At 49.7% G+C, this 22,527-nt stretch overlaps 2 protein-coding genes across 2 annotated transcripts; one reads left to right on the top strand and one right to left on the bottom strand.

Annotated features, from left to right (window-relative positions):
- The first annotated feature begins 954 nt into the window (after positions 1-954).
- Positions 955-9,099, top strand: LPCAT4 (lysophosphatidylcholine acyltransferase 4). Its single transcript, XM_006831820.1, has 14 exons — positions 955-1,170; positions 2,895-3,037; positions 3,347-3,567; positions 3,923-4,035; positions 4,154-4,214; positions 4,444-4,502; positions 4,725-4,759; positions 5,246-5,300; positions 5,415-5,497; positions 5,696-5,821; positions 6,602-6,734; positions 7,881-7,979; positions 8,314-8,470; positions 8,710-9,099. Exons 1-14 carry the CDS (start codon positions 1,066-1,068, stop codon positions 8,883-8,885), a joined length of 1,566 nt encoding a protein of 521 aa, XP_006831883.1. The 5' UTR covers positions 955-1,065; the 3' UTR covers positions 8,886-9,099.
- Positions 9,100-10,187: 1,088 nt separating this feature from the next.
- On the bottom strand, positions 10,188-22,181 carry NUTM1 (NUT midline carcinoma, family member 1). Its single transcript, XM_006831908.1, has 7 exons — positions 22,119-22,181; positions 18,993-19,662; positions 16,015-16,143; positions 14,113-14,252; positions 13,322-13,602; positions 12,933-13,049; positions 10,188-12,155 (listed from the first exon to the last, which is right to left on the bottom strand). The coding sequence occupies exons 1-7, from the start codon at positions 22,132-22,134 to the stop codon at positions 10,188-10,190; spliced, it is 3,321 nt and encodes a 1,106-aa protein (XP_006831971.1). The 5' UTR covers positions 22,135-22,181.
- Between the last annotated feature and the right edge of the window lie 346 nt (positions 22,182-22,527).

Genomic DNA, 22,527 nt, shown 5'->3' with positions numbered 1-22,527 from the left:
CTTCTGTCTATAAGCAGTGAGGCTCTTCTCCCTAGCGTTTTGTCACAAGAGTTATTATCTATTTGTGTTACTGGGTGTGGATCTCAAAGTCCACATAGTTCCCTTGCCCTTGATCCCACTAACGCCTGACAACTAAGAAGTCGACCAGTTAGTGTGTTTTTTACGATAGTTTGGAGCTTGGGGGTGATGAGAATTACTTTGTCCTCTCACTCACTTTATCCTTCTCCCACAAAAGAGACAAACTAAAGGAAGACTGTAAGGAAAAGAGGGACTCCACTAGGCTCCTAGCATCCCGGCATTCCCAAGTCCCACTGCTTCTCCCAGCTTGAGTTTACTGGTCTCATGAGATGCTTAGGGGCAGCGTATTGGAGTTTGGGGGCACCTCTAGGATTACTCAACGGGAAAGATTTGTGAGGAGCACTGCGAACACCAGAGGGCGCGAGCTCCTCAAGTCTTCACGCGATGGCGACGCCTCTACAGGAAAGGAAAGGTGGTCGGTCTGCAAGGAGGGGTGGCTGGGGCCTGGATACCCGCGGCGAAAGAGAGGCCCCGCCAACCCCACGAGCCGCCTGCCTCCCCGCACTGGGCACCCGCCCCTCCATTCCCAAGAAGCGTTGGGCCCCACCCTGATCTGCGCCTGAAGGGTAGGAAGGCGCTCTCAGCTCCGCGCCCACCTCGCGGCCCTACGCCCGCTCCAGGCCAGAGGCCTGCGGGGAGGCGGCGGCCAGATCTTCAGGGCGGAGCGACCGGCTGACAAGGCCCGGATCAAACCGCAAGCGGGCGTCGCGCTGCTGCATCCGGCCATAGCAGAACAATGGCCAAAGGTGCTGCGGGCGCAGCGGCAAGCTCAGGGAAGTAGGGGCGCTGGGGTGCTGGAAGCTCCTCCCCTCGGCCGGCGCCCTGACAACGCGAGGCCCGCGGCTCCACTGGCTCCCCGCCCCTCGGCGCCCCGCACCAGGCTGAGCCGGGGCCAGAGCGCCGCCACTGCCGCAGAAGTAGCACCCGCTGCTCTGCAGAGCGGGGGCCGGGGCCGGGGCGCCCTCCCACCCGCCTCCGCCCGCCGCTATGAGCCAGAGAAGTCCGGGGGACTGGGCTCCCCTCGACCCTAGCGCCGGGCCCCCCAACCCCTTCGTGCATGAGCTACATCTCTCTCGCTTCCAGAGGGTTAAGGTAAGGTGTGGGCAAGGGGCGCGAGAGAACGCGTGAGGATAAGAAAACCGAGCCGTTTAGGGCCCTGACAGAGATGGCATGGGACAGAGAAGGAGGTGGGTGAGAGGCTTGCGGAGCCGGAGCCCCGGGGTGCGCACGTGGGGGCAGCAGGGAGTGGGTGGGGGTCTGGAAGAGGATGCTTGGGTGCTAGCCAAGCCCGAAGGTGTGGAAGAATTGAGAGGATGGAGGACTGCAGGAGACCCAGGGGTAGGCGAGATGGAGGACGCTGGGGAATGCGGATTCCATCCTGCGGAGGCTGCTGAGCTAGGATGGAGTTGGAGGCTACAGGAAGCTGGGGGTGGGGGCGGGGGCGTGCGGAGTGCTTCTCGGGGCTCTGACTTAATGGAAAGAGGTTTCTGGGCCCAAAACCTGCGTCCCTGTGCCCTTCCCACAGCCCCTCTTCCCCCTCCCCCCTCCCTGCACTGCAGCACCTCCCGGGTGGGGGGAGGGTGGCTGGGAAGGGGGTTGGCCACAGGAAGTGGAGGACCGACACCCGTTTAGGGGAACTGGGAAGTGGTGTGGGAAGGGAATGTCCAAGGTTTTTACTGTTATCTCCAATGAGGCGGCCTCCAAGGGCTTGGCTTGTTTACCTGCACTCTCCCAAGGGCAGTTGATAGAGTCACTCTGACTCTTGGCAACCCCTACCCTGCGGACTAGGGCCGAGCTTCGTTAGGACTGGATTCCGATTCATAGCGATCCTATAGTACACGGTAATAGAACTGCCCCATAGCTTTGCTATGAGTGGATTTCAAGGTTGTTGATCTTTACGGAGGCTATGTCTTTACCCCAGAGCGACTGGTTGATTTGAACTGCCAACCTTTTGGTTAGCAGCTGAACATTTTAATCACTGCACCACCAGGGCGCCTTGTCATTCACCCAGTACTAGTAAATTACTGTTGGGCAGAACTAGAGACTGGGCCTTCGGTGGACCTTTCCCGTTCGGTTTTCCAACTCTGCCTCCCAAGCCCTAAGTGGAGAGAAGTGTGCACCTGGTTTCTGTTGGACATCCGAGCTATTTATGAAATGGGATGTGGGGAGGAGGAATTATGTCTAGCCCACTCTACGTCAACCACAGTGCTGGGCGGTCTCCAGTAATCTTTTCCAAGATGCATTTTGTGACAATCGTTTTTTTAGGTGGGATAGGACCAGTGATAGCCAGGAAAATGAGCTCCCTGGCCTTCTTATACAAGGGCTAGGGTAAGCACTGGGCTGCTAACCATGAGTTCAAACCCACCAGCTCCTCTGCAGAGGGGAGGGGGGGAATACAAGACTTCGTAAAGCTAGACAGCCTTGGAAACACTTTACAGAGTTGCTGTGAGACAGAATGGACTCAATCGCTGTGGGTTTGGGGTGGTTTTTTTTCTGGCGTGGTGCTGCTGTAGAGTCAGCACTGGACTGCAAACCACAAGGTCAGCAGTTCAAACCTACCAGCTGCTCCTCAAACCCTGTGAGTGGGAACTGACTCAACAGCACTTAACAACAATTATAACTTTTTAACCATCTTGCTCTTCGTAGTGTCTACTCTCGGTTGGATTCCAATCCCCTGTCCTGGTCCCACACCACCCATAGTCTAATATACATGGAATACTGGTTCTCTTTTCCTGGTTCCCTTCTTGTGGGAAGGGAAGAGTTATGGAGGGAGCATTCCAGTTGTGAAGTAGCATTTTTTTTCTCCCGCTTTGCAGTTCTGCTTCCTGGGGGTTTTGCTGGCCCCCATCCGAGTGCTTCTGGCCTTTATCATCCTCTTTCTCCTCTGGCCCTTTGCCTGGCTACAAGTAGTGGGTCTAACTGAGGAGCAGCTTCAGGAGCCAATTACAGGATGGAGGAAGTAAGTGAGGGATCAGCCCCCAGAGACCCTACCTCTCATTTCTTTTGCCTGCTGTCCATTCTCCCTGTTTGAGAAGAAGCGGGGCGAAGGTTCTGGGCCTGTTCCTACCCATGCTGGTTAGATGATGTAAGTCAGTCCATTTAGGCCCAGCACCCAGGACTTGAGTGTGTCCCAAAGTGGTTCACGACTTCAGCCCCTTGGTTAGAGTACTTGAGGGCAGGACACTTGGCTTCCCCAGGTGCCTGCAACTAATGGGTGGGTGAGGGTTGGAGTTGCTGCTTCCACTGATACCCAGCCTTGCACTGGCAGGACTGTGTGCCACAATGGGGTGCTGGGCCTGAGCCGCCTGCTCTTTTTTATGCTGGGCTTCCTCCGGATACGAGTTCGGGGCCAGCGGGCCTCCCGCCTTCAAGCTCCTGTTCTTGTTGCTGCCCCACACTCCACTTTCTTTGACCCCATTGTTCTGCTGCCCTGTGACCTGCCCAAGGTTGTGTCCCGAGCTGAGAACCTTTCTGTGCCTGTCATTGGAGGTGAGAGAGTTCAACAGCAGTGAAGGGAGAGGGATGATGACTGTGGGCGAAAGGTCAGGAATTGGTACCATTGTAGAGAGAAGGACTGGCTTCAAGTGGGGAGGACCAAGAGAGGAGGGGTATTGACTGGTGTTGGCAAGTGAAATGTAAGCACCACTTGAGAACAAACCTCTTGGACTATGAGGCATGAGAAGGCCTGGAGGGAGCTCTGGTCAGTTCCTTAAAAGGATAGCATATAATAGATTGTTCCCAGGGCAAGGAGGTAAGTGAGAATCATCTCCATCTGGTGAGGAAGAGACTGGGTGAAGTGAATGCCATCACAAGCGAGCCCTCCCTATATTGTCTCCCACCCCAGCCCTTCTTCGCTTCAACCAAGCCATTCTGGTATCCCGGCATGACCCAGCTTCTCGGCGGAAAGTCGTAGAGGAGGTCCGAAGGCGAGCAACCTCAGGAGGCAAGTGGCCCCAGGTGGGTAAGGATCTTAAGACCCTCCTCTCACCTCCTGAATACGTTCTCTCCCCTGCCGCCCCCCCTCCCCCTTCAGCTTACCCCACCTCAGCCTGGTTTCTTTTCTTTTTTACCCCAGGTGCTTTTCTTTCCTGAGGGCACTTGTTCCAATAAGAAGGCTTTGCTTAAGTTCAAACCAGGTGAATAAAATGATAGCAGATGCTAAGGCTGTAGGAAAAAGGAGCATCAAGTTTGGGGAGGGACTGTGTAATAACCTAAAAACTGAGGGAAAATTAGGAATGACATGGAGCAAGGCCAAAGCAAGTTATTCACCTCGAACTGTCCAAGATTCCTACACTTCATCCCCTCTAGCTACTGCTGTGCACTAACCTCTGTCTGGGGGCGGGTGGGGGTGGAAATGGGATTTAGGAGCCTTCATCGCAGGGGTGCCTGTACAGCCTGTCCTCATCCGCTACCCCAACAGTCTGGTGAGTCTTTGTCCAGAAAGGGTCGAAGGGGAAGTTTGAATCTGCCCTGAATAGGAATGAGTGAAAATTGTTGGCATCCTGACGCAATGTGCATGTAGGGGTGGGACCAGGAGTGGGTCTGCGGCTTCTGCTCAAAGAAGATTGGCCAGTTCCAGGGAGGAAAAGTAATGCTTTTCTTTTTCCCTCCATATCACCCCTCCCTGCACTCTGCTTCTCTCTTAGGACACCACCAGCTGGGCATGGAGGGGCCCTGGAGTGTGAGTTGTGGTGTCCCTGGGGTGTGAGGGTGGGGAGCAGGGTCCATCAGAGAATTCCTGGTCCTTCTTCATTCTAGGAAACGAGAGAACTCTAGAGAGGAGAGTGTCGGTTTCTGTCTGTTTTGTGCTTTCAGTTTTCCCCCCTAAATCATTTCTGCTGATATTCAAGTCTGTTTTAATCTGCACTCATAGGTTTCTCTATAGCTGTTTTCTTTCCTAACTTGTCCCTTCTTGAGAACCACCACCACCAGGCATGCCTCCTGCTTTTCTTCCATCTGGGGCCCAAACCTCTTGTCTGCACTCTTCTCTTATTCTCTGCCACCTTTCTGGTCCTTCCCTGTCACCCACCTGCATATTCACCCAGTATGGTGAAGAGTCCCTTTTTATACTGATGGACAGACCTTTCCCACTCCCTGCCGTGAAGTAAGAGGAGTCCGTAGTAAGACAGTTGGGATTGGTAGGCATTCCAGGTCTCTCTTCTCCTAGACTCAAAGTCCTCTGGCTCACAGCCTCTCAGCCCTGCAGCATCGTGGATGTGGAGGTATGACACGTGTGTCAGGTGGAAAAATGGACCCCTGAAATGTTCAGAAAAGAGGATGGGAGTGGTCACCCCTAACTTTGACTTGCTCAGAATTGTGGATGTCTTGTGTTTCAGTTCCTCCCTGTGTACCATCCCAGCCCTGAGGAGAGCAGGGACCCCACATTCTATGCCAACAATGTCCAGAGAGTCATGGCACAGTGAGTGTCCCACAAAGTATTTCCTGGAGCAGAAGAACCACAAGGAGAGGGTGGAGGGCCAAGGCAAAGATTTGGGGAGGGGGTAGCAATGGGAAGCCAAAGCTGAGGAGAGAAAAATTAAAGGGGGCCTCATTCATTTACACTTCCTAACCAGCATGCCAGAGTCAGTAATCAACTCCATCCATCTTCCTCCTTTAGGGCCCTGGGCATTCCAGCCACCGAGTGTGAGTTTGTAGGAAACATCCCTGTGATTGTAATGGGCCGGCTGAAGGTGGCGTTGGAGCCACAGCTCTGGGAATTGGGAAAGGTGCTTCGGAAGGCTGGGTAAGATGAGAGCATGAGTATGATCGTGTTTGATGGTGGTGGTTGTAAGCTGTCAAGTCAGTTCCTAATCATAGCGACTCTATAGATCTCTATAGAAATCTTTCAGGGACTTGTAGACTTGAACTGCTGACCTGACCTTGTGGTGGAAATGGGAAAGAAGAAGGAATGTCTTTAAAAAGAAAGAGGAATTTTTAAAAGATAGTGAAGTAGAAGATGTGAGGAGGGAGTAGGGAGAGTGGGTAGTTAATCTTTCATTCCAGGAACAGAGAATCCTAGGACCATAAAGAGAGAAGAGCATGAGCAGAGTGTATGATCCTAACCAGAAAAGCAGGAACGGCAGAGGTAATGACAGAGAGAGAACAGCTAAGGACTCTAGACCCATAGAATGAGGAAGGCTGTGTGTGCCTGAGGGCAGGAGGCTGGTTTGCAAAATATGCCCTTTGGACATTTAAATGAATACATATATTCTGTGTGTTTTGTGTACATTAAAAAAGAAAGGGTAGGGCAGAATAGAGGTAAATACTGTTAACCCATGGTGTATGGAAAGGATTGTAATTATAGCAATGAAACAAAGTTTGATGATTGTAAAACTGATGATCTGCCCTGCAAACTATCACTCAATTCACAATAAAAGCTTTTTTTTTTTTTTTTTTAATGAGTATGTCTTAGAACACCAGCTGAACCTGCACTGGGGGATGTCTTGAAGTTGGAGCCAGGATCTTATTAGACAGTGTCTAAAGATACTGACTCTGCTGTCTTCCTTCAAAAATTTACTTATAGACTGTCCCCGAGCTGTGTGGACACTGGGGCAGAGCCAGGACGGAGCCGAATGATCAGCCGGGATGAGTTTGCCAGGCAGCTACAGCTTTCTGATCCTCAGACCGTGGCTGGTGCCTTTAGCTACTTCCATCAGGTAAAGGAGCCACAACACAAATAGTAGAACCCGGGGTCTCACCCTCCCAATTGACATGCTCAGGATTGAAGGACATTATCAGTCACCTTGGATGGTCCATTTGGAATCCATTGGGTGTTATAACAGCTCTTATCAGATGGTCATCTTTTGAGGTTCACTGGGAGATTCTGGAGCGTTCGGTGTATTGAAGAGCAATGTTTTGGTCCTTGTGGTGGAGGAAGGGTGGTGTAAGGGTGAAAAATTGATCTGGGAGATCCATGAATTTCTGAAGCTATTTTAAAGATTGGCAAAGTATGAGATCATATGACCTTGTGGGGCACTGGGTAAAGGTCTTTGAAGAACACTCATCAAGGTGAGGTGGGAAGGTGACATGGAGGAGAGGACCCTGGGCCAGTTAGATGAGTAAAAGAGACAGCAGTGTTTACAGTTCCTGGGCAGGGTTTATAAAGGTCCCGTAGCCTCCTTAGTGGATTCATGAAGTTTCTCAAGAGTCTTGGCAAACCATCCTGTTTCCAGGATCCCCTAACTAGGTTTTCTTAATAGAATTATAACATCCTAGAAGCATCTTAATGTTCACAACCAACAGTGGGTCCTGAGGAGCTCTTTTGGTCTAAGATTCAGACCTTGGCCCTCAATGTTCTCTGAAGGGACCGGGAATGTCCAATCCAGGTGTGTTAATTCCTTAGAATGCAGGCGACTGATCCTTTCTCCATTGAGCCCAGAGCAGAGCAGAACCAAAACCCTAAGTGTGCAGTCCCCCTTAGAGCAGACACAGTAGACATCCTCTTCTCTATGTGTTGTGCAAAATATGCCAGTGACACCCTTTCACATAGTACTCCCCACATAGTCTAAACTTAAGCAAGGAGAGACTCAGCTTGGGGGCCACGAATGTCCTCTGGCCATATATACCAGACAGTAGTAACGTTAGCATTCCTGGGGGATTCCCTAGCATTCCTAGAAGCTCCCTTTGTGGGAAAACTTTGTCACCAGCTGACTCCAGAGCAAGCTCCGTGGGAGCTGAAGGGGAGCCGTCACAGGAGCCATCCTGATACCTGTTGAGAACAGGAAGAACCCAAATCCCCAGAAGGCAGGAAAGAGGGTACAGGGTCATTCCCCCTTTATTCTGGGTTGTCATTCACCTTCCAGGACACTAAGGGTTTGGTGGACTTCCGAGATGTGGCCCTTGCACTGGCAGCTCTCGATGGGAGCAGGAGCCTGGAGGAGCTCATACGCCTGGCCTTTGAGGTACCAAGATGAGGGGGGCAGGGTAAAGGTAGATGGTGAGTGTGGCCACCCCAGTTGGAGGTCTGTGTAGATGCTGTTCCCAGTAACTTATAGATAGGAGAACCCCCAAGCCTCTATATTGAGTCCTACCTGGGAATGGGGGAGAGTAGCATCTATGACATTTAAAATTTTGCAGAAAGGACACTAGTGGGTCAGGGAAGACCTGTGTGCTGCACTGCACCCTTGGGAGAGGAGAAGTGGGTGAGAGAGAAGGAGCCTGTTGGGCAGATCTGCAGAGCCGTGAGGAGCAATGAATGGCACAGGAGGGCTTGACTGCGGCCTTTTTTCTCCCAAGCTCTTTGCTGAGGAGCAAGCTGAAGGGTCCGGCCGCCTGCTCTACAAGGATGGCTTCAGCACCATCCTGCACCTGCTGCTGGGTTCGCCCCGCCCTGCAACCACCACTTTGCATGCCGAGCTGTGCCAAGTGGGCACCAGCCAAGGCCTCTCCCTCTGTGAGTCACGGTCTTCCTGGCCACACACGGGCACTGGGGACCTGAAGGAAGTGCTGGCTGGGAGGAACAAGGGTTGGTGGCAGTGCTGGGGGAACTGGGAAGGCAGGGACGACATAGAACTGGAGCTGAGAAGTTAAGCAGAAATTAGAGGGAGAAGACATTCCTGAGACAAGAGCAGGGGCATCTTCTCTTCTTCTTAGATCTTTGTATTTCTTTCCATCTCACTGCCCTTTGTCCAGGTCAGTTCCAGAATTTCTCCCTTCATGATCCTCTCTATGGGAAGCTCTTCAACACCTACCTGCGTCCCCCACGCACCCCTCGAGGCACCTCCCAGATAACAAATGCCTCGTGCCCAGGCAACCCCACTGCTCTGGCCAACGGGACTGTGCAAGCACCCAAGACAAAGGGTGACTGAGTACCTCGGCCCTTCCCCCAGCTCACACCCAGCCCCGCAGACTCAGGGCAGTGCCAGGGGCCTACCCTGTGCCTCAACCCCATCTCTGCTTTTGTTTGATTTTTTTTTTTTTTTTTCTTTTTTTTTTTTTTAGTTTGTTTTATTTTTTTTTTTTTTGTAAGAAACTATTTTATATATAAATATAAATATATATCTATATCTATTAAAAAAAATGTGAATCTCATTCATGCTGATGGTCTCATTAGCTGTGAAGGAAAGGAATGAATGGTATAGAATGCTCACAGGAAGAGCTCAGAGGCCCCTGAGGTCTGTCTTGTGACTTCGCTGGCGGAATCCTCGATTCCAGCTGGACAGGGCTCTTTCCTACACAGAAGTCATGTAAAGAGATTTAATTTCTTCCCCTCTTGTCATTACCTTATACACACATTTCAACAGACTTCCTCGTGAACCTCTTTTCAGCCCATTCCCTCTTGTTCTGCCCTTGTTAGCGATTAAAAAATAGCTTGCTACCATTCCATATTTAATGATCCTACTGAGACTTGATGCTATCGCTGTAGGGGGAGCCGAGTGCTGTGTCAACAAGAAATAAGCTTGCTCCCTCCCTGTCAGGTCATCCCAACCACACAGGAAGGGTTCTCGGCCACTGAATGAGCTGAGGCTCACTTAATTAAGCTTCCTCTGTCCAGGCTCTTTTGAAGGAAGAAGATAAAAAGGTGCCATATCTAGATGCAATTATGGAAAATGAACTCGATTTAGAAAATTAGATACCCCAGAAACCTGACAAAAATGAAAGCATCTCTCCGCCCGAAGTCTTTCCAAGAGATGGATAATGATAGGATGTCTTGAGAAGGCTGACCCAAACCAAGGGGGTAAATAATGTTAATCACTAGGGACTCATTAATGGTAGAACTCCTCACAGCCTGAAAGCCACTCTGTTCCCAAGAGGAGACTGCAGGAAGCCGAAATGTAGCTGGGAGTCAAGCTAAGTTGTCTTGGATCCACAGAACCTGGGACCACTCCCCCACCTTTCCAGCATCTCACCTCATCTGTCTTAACAGCAAAGACATGAATACAGAAAGCCATTTTCCAACAAAACCATCTTTACTCATTTTTTTTTCCCATACAATTCCCCTCACCTCCCACCAAGGGACCATCTCTACCCTAATGAGTCTGAGCTCCCCACCTTCACCACAACTTTCTGTTTAACAACAAAATAATTGTATTTGTTTGAGAAAGTCTCTCAGTGTGTATTCTATTCTGGATCCCCCATGGGCTTGGCAGGTAGCATGTTCCTGCTGGTCTCTACTGGTTACGACGTCGCTTCTTTCTTCTCCCTGTGACAAAACTGTCACGCCGCCTTTTACGAGGCTGTGGCAGGCGAGCAACTCCTCCAGCTGAGGATTTCTCCTCAGGGACCGCTCCTGAGTGAGGCTTCTTTTTAGTGGATGGTGGGCCTCCAGCAAGAACTCGCTTCCCAGATTTGGCAGCAGGATGTGATGGAGGGCCAAGTCGACCTACCTCAGCAGAAAGGGAGTAAAGTGCTGTCTTGACCCCCTGACCACCTATAGCAGGCAGGCCTGAGGTAGGGCGAGAGCTGAGGGGAAGCCCTCTGGGTGATAGGCTAAGTTTGGAGGCCAAGAGGTAGGCAAAGTTAGAGAGCTCCTCGTCTTCCTCATCCTCTTCCTCATCCTCTTCCTCCTCTTGCTTTTTGCTGGCCCCATCTGTTGAGCTGCATGTTTCTTCACTCACAGGAGGCGTTTCTCTTAGAACTAAGGCATCCTTAGTCCTCCATCTAGGGGAAGTGCTTCCAAGGTCCTGCTGAGGAGATGTGGATTTTGGGGTTCTTGGTAAAGGAGTAAGATCTTTTGGCTTGGACAGATCCTCTCCTTGAGGATCATAAGAATTAAAATTAGATGGGCAGTTATCCTCGAGAATCTCTCCTAGTTCGAAGTCATGGTCATTTCCAATATACAGTATGCTGATGTGCTCTGTGGGTGCCAACAGAAGGGAAATGGACTGACCTCCGCTCCCTTTATCGGGGAAGGAGATGGCATCCTGGCCCTCCAGAATACAGGTGTTGCCTTGATATGCTGGCAGGAGGGTTTCTTTGAAAGACTCCAGTGTGGGAACATCAATTCCGCTTTCCAGCAATGGAGAGAAACCTTCAGTCCAGAGATCACTGGGATCCTGAGTAGTTTCAGGGTTGTGTTCGCTATTTTCTTTGGGCCTCAAATCAGGGCTGCTGGCCCCCAGAGGTCGTGGCAAGCTGCTGGAGTTTCTTTCTTCTGAAGTAGCTGTGGCATTGGTGCCTCCACAGGGAAGTGCACTGATCCCCACATTCCCAGGGGATGAGACTTCTCCAAGGCATGGACAGATGTTGCTCCCGGAGCCCAGTGCCTCACAGCCTCCCTGGTACTCGGTTACACAGTCCCCATCTTGGAAGTTCTCTATGACCTCGATTTGGAAGGGCAAATCTAAGCCCACCTCATCCATTTCACTGCTCAGCCAAAGCCCTGGACTGAGAGGGACCTCATCCCTGTCTCCAGCTGATCCAGGGGAAGGGTCCTGATCATAACTCTGAGTCATCACAGGACCGCTGTCATCTCCCCACATGGCTTCTGCGGAGCCTTCTTGGGACAATGCTAAATGCTCCTTCCCTTGAAACACTCCAAAAGCCACCATCTGTTCTGTCTGAAGTTCCAGGATTTGATTTTCTAACTCCTGACTCTGCAGAGGAGCTGGCTCTGCAAGTCCAACATCCAAACAAGGAGCTCCCTCCAGCTGGAGGTCTTCCTGCCAGCAAAAGGGTGGGGCCTCTGCAGTCCTGTCAGCCACCAAGGAGTGCTCAGGGGACATTGTTCCTCCCAGAATACCATCCTGATGTGGGGAGATCGGGCTTGGAACCTGTTCAGACCCTCCTCTGCTCTCTGCACCCAAGGGTTCCCGAGTACCCTGTGGCACCTTAAGATCCAGCTGCAGGCTCCAGCTGCTGAGGGATGGCAGAGTGTCCCCATCCTTGTGTGACCCCCTTGGGCCACTGAGGGCTTGCTCTGACCCACCATGCCTTTCTCTTGCCTGCTTTCCTGGAGAAGCAGCCTTTCCAGGGCAAATGATGCCCCCAGGTATCCGAGGCCCAGGTGAGGGCCGAAGTTGCCCACCCCCATCTTCATCCTCATCAGAAATAGAAGGACTTAAGTCTGATTGAACTCCACTGCAGTTTGCAGGTGCCTCCACATCCTCTTCTAGGGCCGTGAGTCGCTTCTGTACAAGCTAGAAGGAAATGGACAAATACCAGTTCTACGCATGACTGTAAGAAGAGGTAATCACGTGGGTAGCAGGGTGCTGGCATGTGGGCAGGGCAGGAAAGGTAAGCAGGTGGCTTAAGTGTTAGTAAGGAAGGTGGATCTGCGCTGTATCCCCATGCATTGAGACCTTGCACTCCTGGGCATGGTTCCCTACCTACTTGTCCACACCTGAACCCCAATCTTGAGGCTGTTCACCAGAAGCCACCCATTCAAGGCAGTGTTGTAGTTGTTAGTGCCATCGAGTCGATTCCGACTGATAGCGACCCTGTGTAGGGTTTCCAAGAAGCAGCTGGTGAGCTTGAACTCCTGATGATCTTGTGGTTCAAACCAACTTTGCAGTCCAGCACATTAAGCCACAGCATCACAACAGGATTCCCAAGGTGGTGGTGTTATGTGCCGTGGAGTCGGTGCCGACTCATACCGACCCTGTACAGGGTTTCCGAGGCTATAAATGTTTATAGGAGCAGATCGCCTTATCTTTGTAGGGTTAGATAAAATTACGTGTGCCTTGGGTTTTGCATTCCCTACTTTGCAAGTTTAAGGAACTCTAGTAGCCTAATGGTTACGAATCGGGCTGCGAACCTTAAAGTCAGCAGTTCAAAACTACCAGCTGTTCTGCAGGAGAAAGATGAGGCTTTCTGCTCCCATAAAGATTTATAGCCTCAGAAACCCTGTGCAGGGTCGTTATGAATCAGTTCTGACTCCACAGCTCATAACCACCATTGCCATTTTGTGAGTTTACCTGAGCGAGAGTAAGCCCTTCTTCTTGCTCCAGTTCCTCACTTAAGGCCAGCGGATCCCTGTGTTGTTGTGGGGATAGCAGGTCTTTTAAAAATCGAGGGTGAATGACAGCTTCCACCTGGAACACACAAGACGAGTCATATGTAAGTCTATGATGAGGAAAAGTGAGTCTAGATGTTCTAGAAAAGAAGCCAGGAGTTCCCCTCCCCACTTCCTACTCCTGCCCCAGGTCGTTATAAACCATCATCACCACCCAGCAGCTACACACATTCATGTTTGGACATTCACACGTCTCAGACCTTGTGGAATACAGTCTTGTCCCTAGCCCAATGCCAGGAAATGCCCACTCCTATGATCTGCTAGTAACCAGACCTTCCAGGCACAGCCCACCTTGGAGACAAAGCCCTCCTGAGAACACAGCTCATCGATGTAGCTCAGGAGACCTGGATCTGGATACATCCCGTCTTCCTCCTGCTGCGGTTCTTCCTGGTTCCCGTCTGGCTCCATAGTGACTGCATGGCTCTCCAACAGCCCTTCCAGAATGCTAGCATACTCTTGCACAGCTTCTGGTGGGATCTCTTTTGGTGCCTCAGGAACTCGAGTCCTCTGGGACTTGCGCTGCCGACGGCGGGGGGCCCGTGTCTTGGAAGCAGCCTTCTTTGGAATATACACTTGGGGAAAGGTGGACAAGAGACAGGCAAAGTGGCACAGGAACTACGACTTTTAATCTGCCAGCCCTGCTTCTGACGGCAAGCTGGGTGCAATGGAATGGTTCCAGGAGGGATCCCACCAACCAGAAAACCAGCCATGGGAGAAGATTTAAGAACTGTTGAGGGCTGAGAATCATGGAATGATCTAGGAACTCCCCAAACACTAAGAAATCTCCTAATCCAGCCCCTTATTTCTTAGATCAGGTATTGTGGGCCCCCTTTGACATCTAAGTGAAAAGAGTAGCTAGTTTACTTGGCCAAGATCAGTAACTTGGAGTGGCTGGTGAGTGTGAATCGCTGAGGACAAAGGAAAGCCCCATTGGAATGTCCTGTTAGAAACATCAAGTATCTATCTCTCCCTGCAGGGAAAGTGGCAGGTGTAAAGGCATTGCCTTCCTTAATCTGACTGGTTTTTCTGTACGCCTCCCTTTAAAACTCTGGTCTGCAGTTCCTGGAATTGGGTCACCATACCTGGTTGCTGGCAAACCTCAGGGGATGGGGGAGCTGGAGGGTCGAGTTTCAGGGGGGCTGCAGGAGGCAGGCATTGGGACTCATTCATCAGCTGTGTATTCTGAATCTGCATCTCCTCCTCAGCTTCAAACTCCATGAACCTGCAGAGGGTCAGGGAAAAAGGCATGAGCGATGCTGAGAAGGTCACCAGTCCTTTCAGGTATTCATACACCAGGCAGTAGCTATATACAGCTAAGAGGAGGTGTTCTCAGTCCTGCCTCAAGTCACTCACAAGGCCACTATATAGTCCCTCACCTACAGTCATCACTTCAGATGCTTGTTAAGAAAATGATGTAGAGGTTGTGAACTGCAGAAGTGTGTGTTGTTGCTGTTGAGTACCGTGGAGTCGGTTCCGACTCATAGTGACCCTGCACAGGGTTTCCGAGGCTGTAAATCTTTATGGGAGCAGAACGCCTCCTCTTTCTCCCACGGAACCGCTGGTAGTTTCGAACTGCCGGCCTTGAGGTTAGCAGCCCGATTCGTAACCGCTACGCTACCAGAGCTCCTTTGCAGAAGAGTGTAGCGTATCTTTTAAGTTTTTTTGTGCCCTACCTAACCCAGACAGTCGCTGGAGAAGGATATCATGTTTGGTATGGTGGAGGGTCAGAGAGAAAGAGAAAGACCCCCAACGAGATTGGCTAAGTAGCAGCATCGATGGACTCAAGCGTGGCAACATAGTGAGGTTGGCCCAGAATCAGGCAGTGTTTTGTTCTGCTGTGCATAATGTCCCTATGAGTGGTACCAACTCTATGGCACCTAACAACAACCACCACCTAACCCAGCAACACAATTGCTTACAACTACATTTAACACAGGCTCACTGAACTAAGGGACAGCAAACAAACCCACTCACAGTGACCCAAGGCTGTAAATCTTACAGAAGCAAAAGGCCTCATCTTGTAGAGTGGCTGCTGGGCTTGAACCTTGTGGTTACAATTCAAGCTTCCTTATTACAAAGGATGACTGAATCTCAAAGCAAGACCCAAGGCTGCAATTCTAGGGAGTTCCCACAAGGAGGCAGTGCTGAGCCAAAGTCTCCTGAGGCTAGGTTCTGAAAGGGTAAAGCTGACAGGAGTGTTGTTGAGTGCCATCAAGTCTGTTTCCAAGTGTGAATCGCTGATCTTGCAGTTCAATAACCTTACAGTCCACTGCTTATCCTACAACACAAATGCCATCTAGTCAACTCCAACTCATAGTGGCACTGTATAGGGTTTCCAAGGAGCCGCAGGCAGGTTTGAACTGCAGACCTTGTGGCTAGTAGCCCCGTGCTTATACAGTGCCACACCAGAACCCTGAGACGATTATTGTTAGGTGCCATTGAGTCAGTTCCGACCCATAGCGACCCTGAACAGGGTTTCCGAGGCTGTAAATCTTCACGGAAGCAGAAAGCCTCATCTTTCTCCCATGGAACAGCTGGTAGTTTCCAACTGCTGACCTTGTGGTTCGCAGCCCGATGATTATTAGGTCCAGAATAATTCTATTAGAAAGTGGAAACTAAGCTTGACGAAAAGGGTTCTTTCTCCTCTGAGAAACACATATTGTTTAACTAAGGAAATTATGGGGAAAGAGTCAGGAGACCATGAAGGGCTTCAAAGGACTTCCCCTGACCAGCCTTTCCCAGACCAGCCCCTCCCTGGGGTGATGGGGTAAACAATTTTCTGTGCCACTGTTTCCAGGAGAGGGACAATCCTAAGGTTCTGCATCAACAGCCACTTGGTAGCAGCAAGACAGTGAGATAGGTAAGAACCTGTGTGGTAGAGCTAATCCCATTGCTAGATTCCTCCAGCAGCCTGGGATATTTACAACAATGAGCTCCCAGCCCATCAGCCCCCCCTCAGGAGGATGAGGGTTCGTGAGACTCACTTTTCTGCCATCTCATAAAAGATCATCCGGTCAAAGTTGCTGGTGTGCTCCCACTCCTGCAAGGCCCTCGGCAGTCCCTCCTCCAGGGTCATAGTAGGCTTCAGTCGAGCCAGGGAACGAAGCACCGGGCTAAAGTACCCATGAGTTAGGTCAGTCACATTTTCCAAGTGCATTTTCCTACCCTCCTGTCCTGACACCCACCTCAGCTCCCAAAGAGACTTCTAGACTCACCAACTTCCCAATCCATTTCATTTTACCATATTCTCTTCCAGCTGAAATTTGCTCGCACACACACAGATGATTTTTCTTCCCACATTCTGAAGTCAACCACTACCACCCCTCCCCCACCATTCTCAGTACTGTCTTCAAACATTAGGGAGCAGGCACTGGTGTTATTAATGAGATTCTTTACAAAGTAGGTAGACTTAACCCTGCCCAAAAGGCACCTGCATATTAAAAAAAAAGAAAAAGAAAAAAAGAACTTAACCTGAATGAATCTCTAATTAAAGGTTGTGTGGAATTTTTATTTGTTGGTTTTTAAGTGTTCTTGCCTCCAGCATACCCCTACCAATTGGCAAATGTCAATACTAGACCTCCCAAGTCCACTGAGTCCTTTTTGAAGCAGAAGAAATCAAAAGGCTGGCCTAAAGTCAGGCTTCATTTTTGCCTGACTTCCTGTTCAGTCCTCAAACACTACTGTGTATCAGAATCAACTGGAGAAGTTTATTACACTTAAGGATTTCAGAAGCCTACTCCAGTGATCCCTAAACTGAGCATTTTACTAGTTTCTTAAGAGACGGTTTCAGAGGATCTAAACTGTACTTTGGGGACGAGCCTGCACTGAGTCCCTGAGTGTGGAGTGCAAGAATAGACTAGGACCAATAGATCTGTTTGGAAGAAGTGCAGCCAGAGTGCTCCTTGGAGGCCAGGATTAGCTAAGCTTCGTCTCTCATACTTTGGACATATTGTCAGGAGAGAACAGTCACTGGTAAAGGATGTCATGCTGGGTAAGGTGGAGGGTCAGAGAAAAAGAGGAAAACCCCTAATGAGATGGATTGGCCAGGTGGCATCATTGATGGACTCAAGTGTGGCAGCAGTAGTGAGGTTGGCCCAGGATCAGACATTGTTTCATTTTGCTGTGCATGGGGTCGCTATGAGTCGGTTCCGACTCGATGGCACCTGACAACAACAACAACAACAAAAGTAAATGGGTTCCATGAAAACCTTGAGTGTCTGTGTTGGCTCAACATTCAGAAATTCAAGCTCCAGGAGAAAATTCCAAGTTGGCTTGAGAAAGCAGGGAATCAGTAATAATTGTCTAAAACCAGGACTGACTTTGGTTATTCACTCCAGGGTTGGGCAGGGGGGCAGATACCTGTATAGTTCAGCTACTAAAGAAGCAACATTTACATTTTTTTTGAAAGTCCCATAAAATGTGATATGTGTTATAGAGTGATTTACCCAAAACATCCAGGGCATGGGCAGAACTGAGAGGCAGCAGGACTGGGTGAGAAGATGGCCAGTGACTCTGCTTTATAAACAGAATATGACCCTGGACTCCTTGGCTAATTCGCAAGCTCACATTCTTAAACAAGGATATTTTGGCCATTTCTGCATTCCTTCCCTCTTCCTTTTACAAAGATTGCCTTTTTATAGTAGTAACAACAAAAGCTTCTCTTTAATGGAGGGCAGTTATAGAATTCTTGCCTTCCATTTAAGGAGACAAACCTGAGCTAAATTCCCAACCAGTGCAGCTACCACCCACCCATCAGTGGAGGTGTGCATGTTGCTGTGATGCTGAGCCTACTGACTAAGAGACTAGGAAGAAAGGCCTGGCAGTCTGCTCCTGAAAACCAGCCAATGAAAACCCTGTAGCTCACAATGATCAACCCCACAGTAGATAGGGTCTACACGAATCAGAATCAAGTCCACAGCAGCTAACAAAAACAACCGAGCCTAAACTAACTTGTTCCCCTTAGGTCAACTCCAACTCCCGGTGGCCCCATGTGTTACAGAATAGAACAAGTCCAATTACCAAAGCAGAAAACCAGACCTTTCGTACATGGTGCCAGTGGGCACCAACTTGTAGGTCCAGCCCCCAGGGACCTACCACAGCCACCATTTAATGAGGCATTCACTCACTTATACACTTGTAGTGTATAAACTCAATCTTCCCAGTAACTTTTGAGGTCAGTATAATTTTCCTCATTTTAGATGAAAAAACTGAGAGTTAAGGATGTTAAATGCCCTGCCCAGGATTACAAATCTAGTGACTGATGGAGTCCCTGACCACTAAGAATGTTCTAGAAAATCAAAACCCTGTTGCTGTAATGTTAATAACAACTCATGGCAATCCCATATATGCCACAGTAAAACAGAGCTCCATTAGGTTATCATCGTAGGTTGCCAGGCCTTTCTTCTGAGGTACCTCTGTATGAACTCGAACCACAAATCCTTCAGCTAACTGATGCTCCACCCAGGGACTTCAAGTATGCACTCTCACATCCCTAATTCAGCTTAAATTCTGGATACAATGGGGGGCAAGTATGGGAGACATACAGATTGCTTGGCCCTGCATTGTACTTCCCTCCTACAGGAATGAATCAGGGCCCAGCACTCCCTGTCCTGCCTGTCAGAATGGTTCAACTCAAATGCAGAGAGGTAGTAAAGCAGAACCAGGAGGGTTGTGGTACTTGTAGTCAGAGACCTAAATTCAAATCAAAGATCCTCACTTTAGGATAGCAAATCTCTGAGCCTGCCTGAACTCACATTAGGAGGACCACTAGACAGAAGATACCTGAAAGCATGCTGAAAACTGGAGCGTTGGTTAAGAGGTTTCATATCAACATCATGATTATTGTTCTCAGCATCTCCACCACCCTCAGGATCTGCCTTCAAGTATTCTTAAACAACCTAATCTCATATGGTATTCCCCTGTAAAAGCCCTAGGATAATTCATCTCAGGTCTCCTCACTTACATAAGAAAGCAGGAAAGAGCTTCTGCATCAGGACTTTGGGGTAGGTGCCTCCGGGCCAGAGCTTTGTAGCACTGCCATCTTCGGAAGTTCTCATAAACGCCCTTGGAGGTATAGGAGAGGTCATTCAGTGAGGATTTAGATTGGGCAGCCACAGGACTTCCTTCCCCAGGAACCCCATGAGGCCCCGGCCAAGTCTTCTCCAGGGGCACAATAGGGGCCAGTTGAGCAGCTGGCTGTAGAACTTGAGAGGAAAGTCCTGGGGGCCCTTCCTGGTTCACCCCAACAGCCTGAGCAGGCAGAATGGTCTTCACATTAGAGGCTGGAGCACCTGAGGCAATCCAGTTGAGAGCATTCTGAGTAAGGATGAAGTTCTGAGTTTGAGGGGGCTCTTCTTGACCCCCTTCTGCCTTGACTTGGACAATGACCTTTCCAGCCCCAGCCCCACTGGGGCCAGGAACCCCATCCCCAGTCATCAGCAGTGGGTTGGGGAAAGCAGACAGCACCAAGGGGCTGCCTGGAGAGCAGGATGAAGGTATGGTGGGCTGTGGGGACGGCTCCCAGGGCTGCTGGTCTGGTGGGCCTGGAGCAGGTGGGGGAAAGGGAAGAGCTGGGAAAGAGGCCATAGAAGTGCCAGTTTTCATGGTCCTTTCCGGTCCTGACAACGGAGATGCTGTTGAGACAAAGAAGAAAATGAATGGAGTAAGAGTAAAGGAGTCTGGACAAGAGCATCGGGGGCCCCTAGAATCGCTAAAGAATCAGCACTAATTTTCAGAAGGTGGGGCAGGGGCAATGGTTGGGAATTTATGTGGCGTGTAAATGTCCTCTAATTTTCATGTTCATTACTCCCAGATGAGAATTACTGCACTACACAAACTGCTTCCTTTTCAACAACACATAGCGACCTCTGTCTGGCATGAAGAGACAAGCTCAAGCCATCACTTCCTCTGACCCTCTTCTCCCCATAGGCTGTTTGCCAAGACAGGAGCAGGTTTGACACTTGCTCTGCAGGTAAAATAGCCCAGAGCAGGTTCACCAGCAGATAAATCGAGTCCAAGAGAGAGGTTGTGGCCCTTCTCAAAGACACCCACAGGGCTCTTAAGGAAAGGTTCACAGGATGTTTAGCCCCATCTCCTCCTCAGTCTTCCTTTTACTATTGTTTCTCTTTTCTTTCTTCCTTAACTATAAAAAAAAGATGTAATCTGCAAGTAGGAGCAAGGACCCTAGGACCCATGAAGCTCACACCCAGCAGACATGTACATCTGCTATTCCCACCCATTCTAAGTAGAGATCCAAACTTGGACCCTGTTCGCAGCTGCTCTGTGTTCCCTGCCACCACTCACAGAAGCACTGTCCCCAAGGGGTGGGGTGTGGATTCCATATTTGGGGCCCAGAAATTTTGTTATATAAGTCAAGAATGATGAGAGAACAAATGAGGGGCAAGAAGGTAGGGAGGACGTTTTAAGTAATTGCTAGGTATAGTAGCGTAATGGTTACAAGCCAGGCTGCCAACCTCAGGGTCAGCGGTTTGAAACTGCCAGCAGTTCCGCGTGAGAAAGATTGGGTGTTCTGCTCCCGTAAATATTTACAGCCTCAGAAACTCTGTGCAGGGTCACTGAGGCGGAACCGACTCCACGGCACTTAACAACAAAAGAAGTATGTTAAAAGTTGGCTATGAATACTTGTGTGGTTCTTATGCTTTGAGCACCTATTGACAGCAATTTAGAGTCCACTAAGAACAAGGCCTGGTGTGGTGCTGTGGGTTAATGCGCTGGACTGCAAAGTTTGTTTGAACCGTAAGGTGAGCAATTCAGGCTCACCAGCTGCTCCTTGGAAACCCTATACATTGTGGGTCGAAACCAATTAGACAGCACGTAACAACAACAAAGCTTTGGGCCTGGTGTTAATGGAAAGACAATGAAGCCTAGAACAGAGTTCAAGTGAACTCTGGTCAAGTAGACCAACACAGAAAACCATGCAATCAGGATCTGTGTCTCTTAGAACTTTTAATAATAATAGAAGATAATCTGCCTAATTTCATGCTACTGTCCTCCCCCTCTCCTAAAGAACATTCCATGGCAACAGCTGGAAAACCAACAGGACCCAACTTCCACTTCTGTTTTGGCAGAGGAGCCAGAGGCATATCTACTGAAAACAGTACCGATGGCAATTAATTTTAAATTGCAGAATGATCTGTCACAGCTGGCGATGGAAACTGTGATGGTGAATAGAAACTGCTCACTGGTGCCTGAGCACAAGCCAGGCCTGCCATACCCTAGATACATTTCTGCCAGGAAGACATGAGAGATGAGCAAACTCGTCACCTCAACAATAAAACAGGGCCAAAGTATGCCACAAAGTGCTGGGCAAAAAAGAAATGGGTCTGAAGGGCTGTGTTCCTGAGAGAAAATCACAGTAGACCTCAGGGAAGCCCCAGATCTCATCTTAGTTGGAGTCACGTCTCTTCTCAGCCCTGATGAATCAAAGAAAACAGTTCCCTGAACTGAAGGAGAAGCCATTTCTGGGCTGGAAGGAGCTCTTGAGCAGAAGCGGTTGTATTACCTCCCCATCCAGTTTTTCAGAGGACATTTTTCTGCAAACTTGTCAACAGAAAACCCCACTGAACAGTTTTCTGGCTAAGGCCATTTCCTCAACCTACCTTCTCATAAAATAAGAGTGGCCCCAGCTTAATTCTCACAGGGAAAATTTTTAGACAGTCTCCAGTTACCTGAAGACACAGAAATCTAGGCTTTCCCCTTAAACCTTCTCTATGCCACTCCTTCCCCAGCCTCCACCACACATGTCTGTCCTACAGGATGACGTTGCTAACTGCCATCATTTCTCTATACTTAGCACGTTTATTCTGAGGCACCCATGATGGGCCTTGATGGAGCCCCTTTTCCTACCCCAACCCCCAGTCTGAAGCCTCCAATCTCCACCCCCAGCTTCCCCAAGTGGGATGCCTGCCTGCGGTGGGGTCTAGCACTCTCTGCTCCCTCTAGGTTGGCCCAAAGAGCTTGACCCCAAGTAAAATGTCAAATTTGAATCCCCAAAGATTTGAGATGATTGCAGTTCCTTTGACCTTTCCTCCCCCCACCCCTTTTTGAACATGACCTCATGTAGACTTACCTCCCTCTGAAGCCATCCTAACAGCTGTCTGGAAGCTTCCAGAATGAGACAGTCAGGTCCAGGACCCAGAAAGTAAGCTGGCTCTAGTAGATAACACAGGGATCCAAGGGAAGAAGGGTCGGATCACACAGAACTAGAATTTAGGACTCAAGGCATTCTACAGTGGGGGAGGGGAAAAGAAAATGTAGGGTGGAAGGCAAGAGATGGCCTCTAAAGGGTTCTGGTAAAGTAAGCCACAACCAGGAATTACCTCCAAACTAGAATCTGGCAATATAATTCAGATCTACTTCTTTAAGCAATTTGTAAATTCTTTCTCATGTTCCCAACACTGCAGTTTTACTGCTGTTTCCTTTCAATTCTTCAACACATCTAGTTTTGACCTTCAACCCAGTTCTGTAGCTCACTTCTT

This window comes from Chrysochloris asiatica, unplaced genomic scaffold (genome assembly GCF_000296735.1).
Source record: "Chrysochloris asiatica unplaced genomic scaffold, ChrAsi1.0 scaffold00004, whole genome shotgun sequence".
NCBI lineage: Eukaryota > Metazoa > Chordata > Mammalia > Afrosoricida > Chrysochloridae > Chrysochloris > Chrysochloris asiatica.
This window is presented reverse-complemented; position numbering and strand designations above follow the sequence as displayed.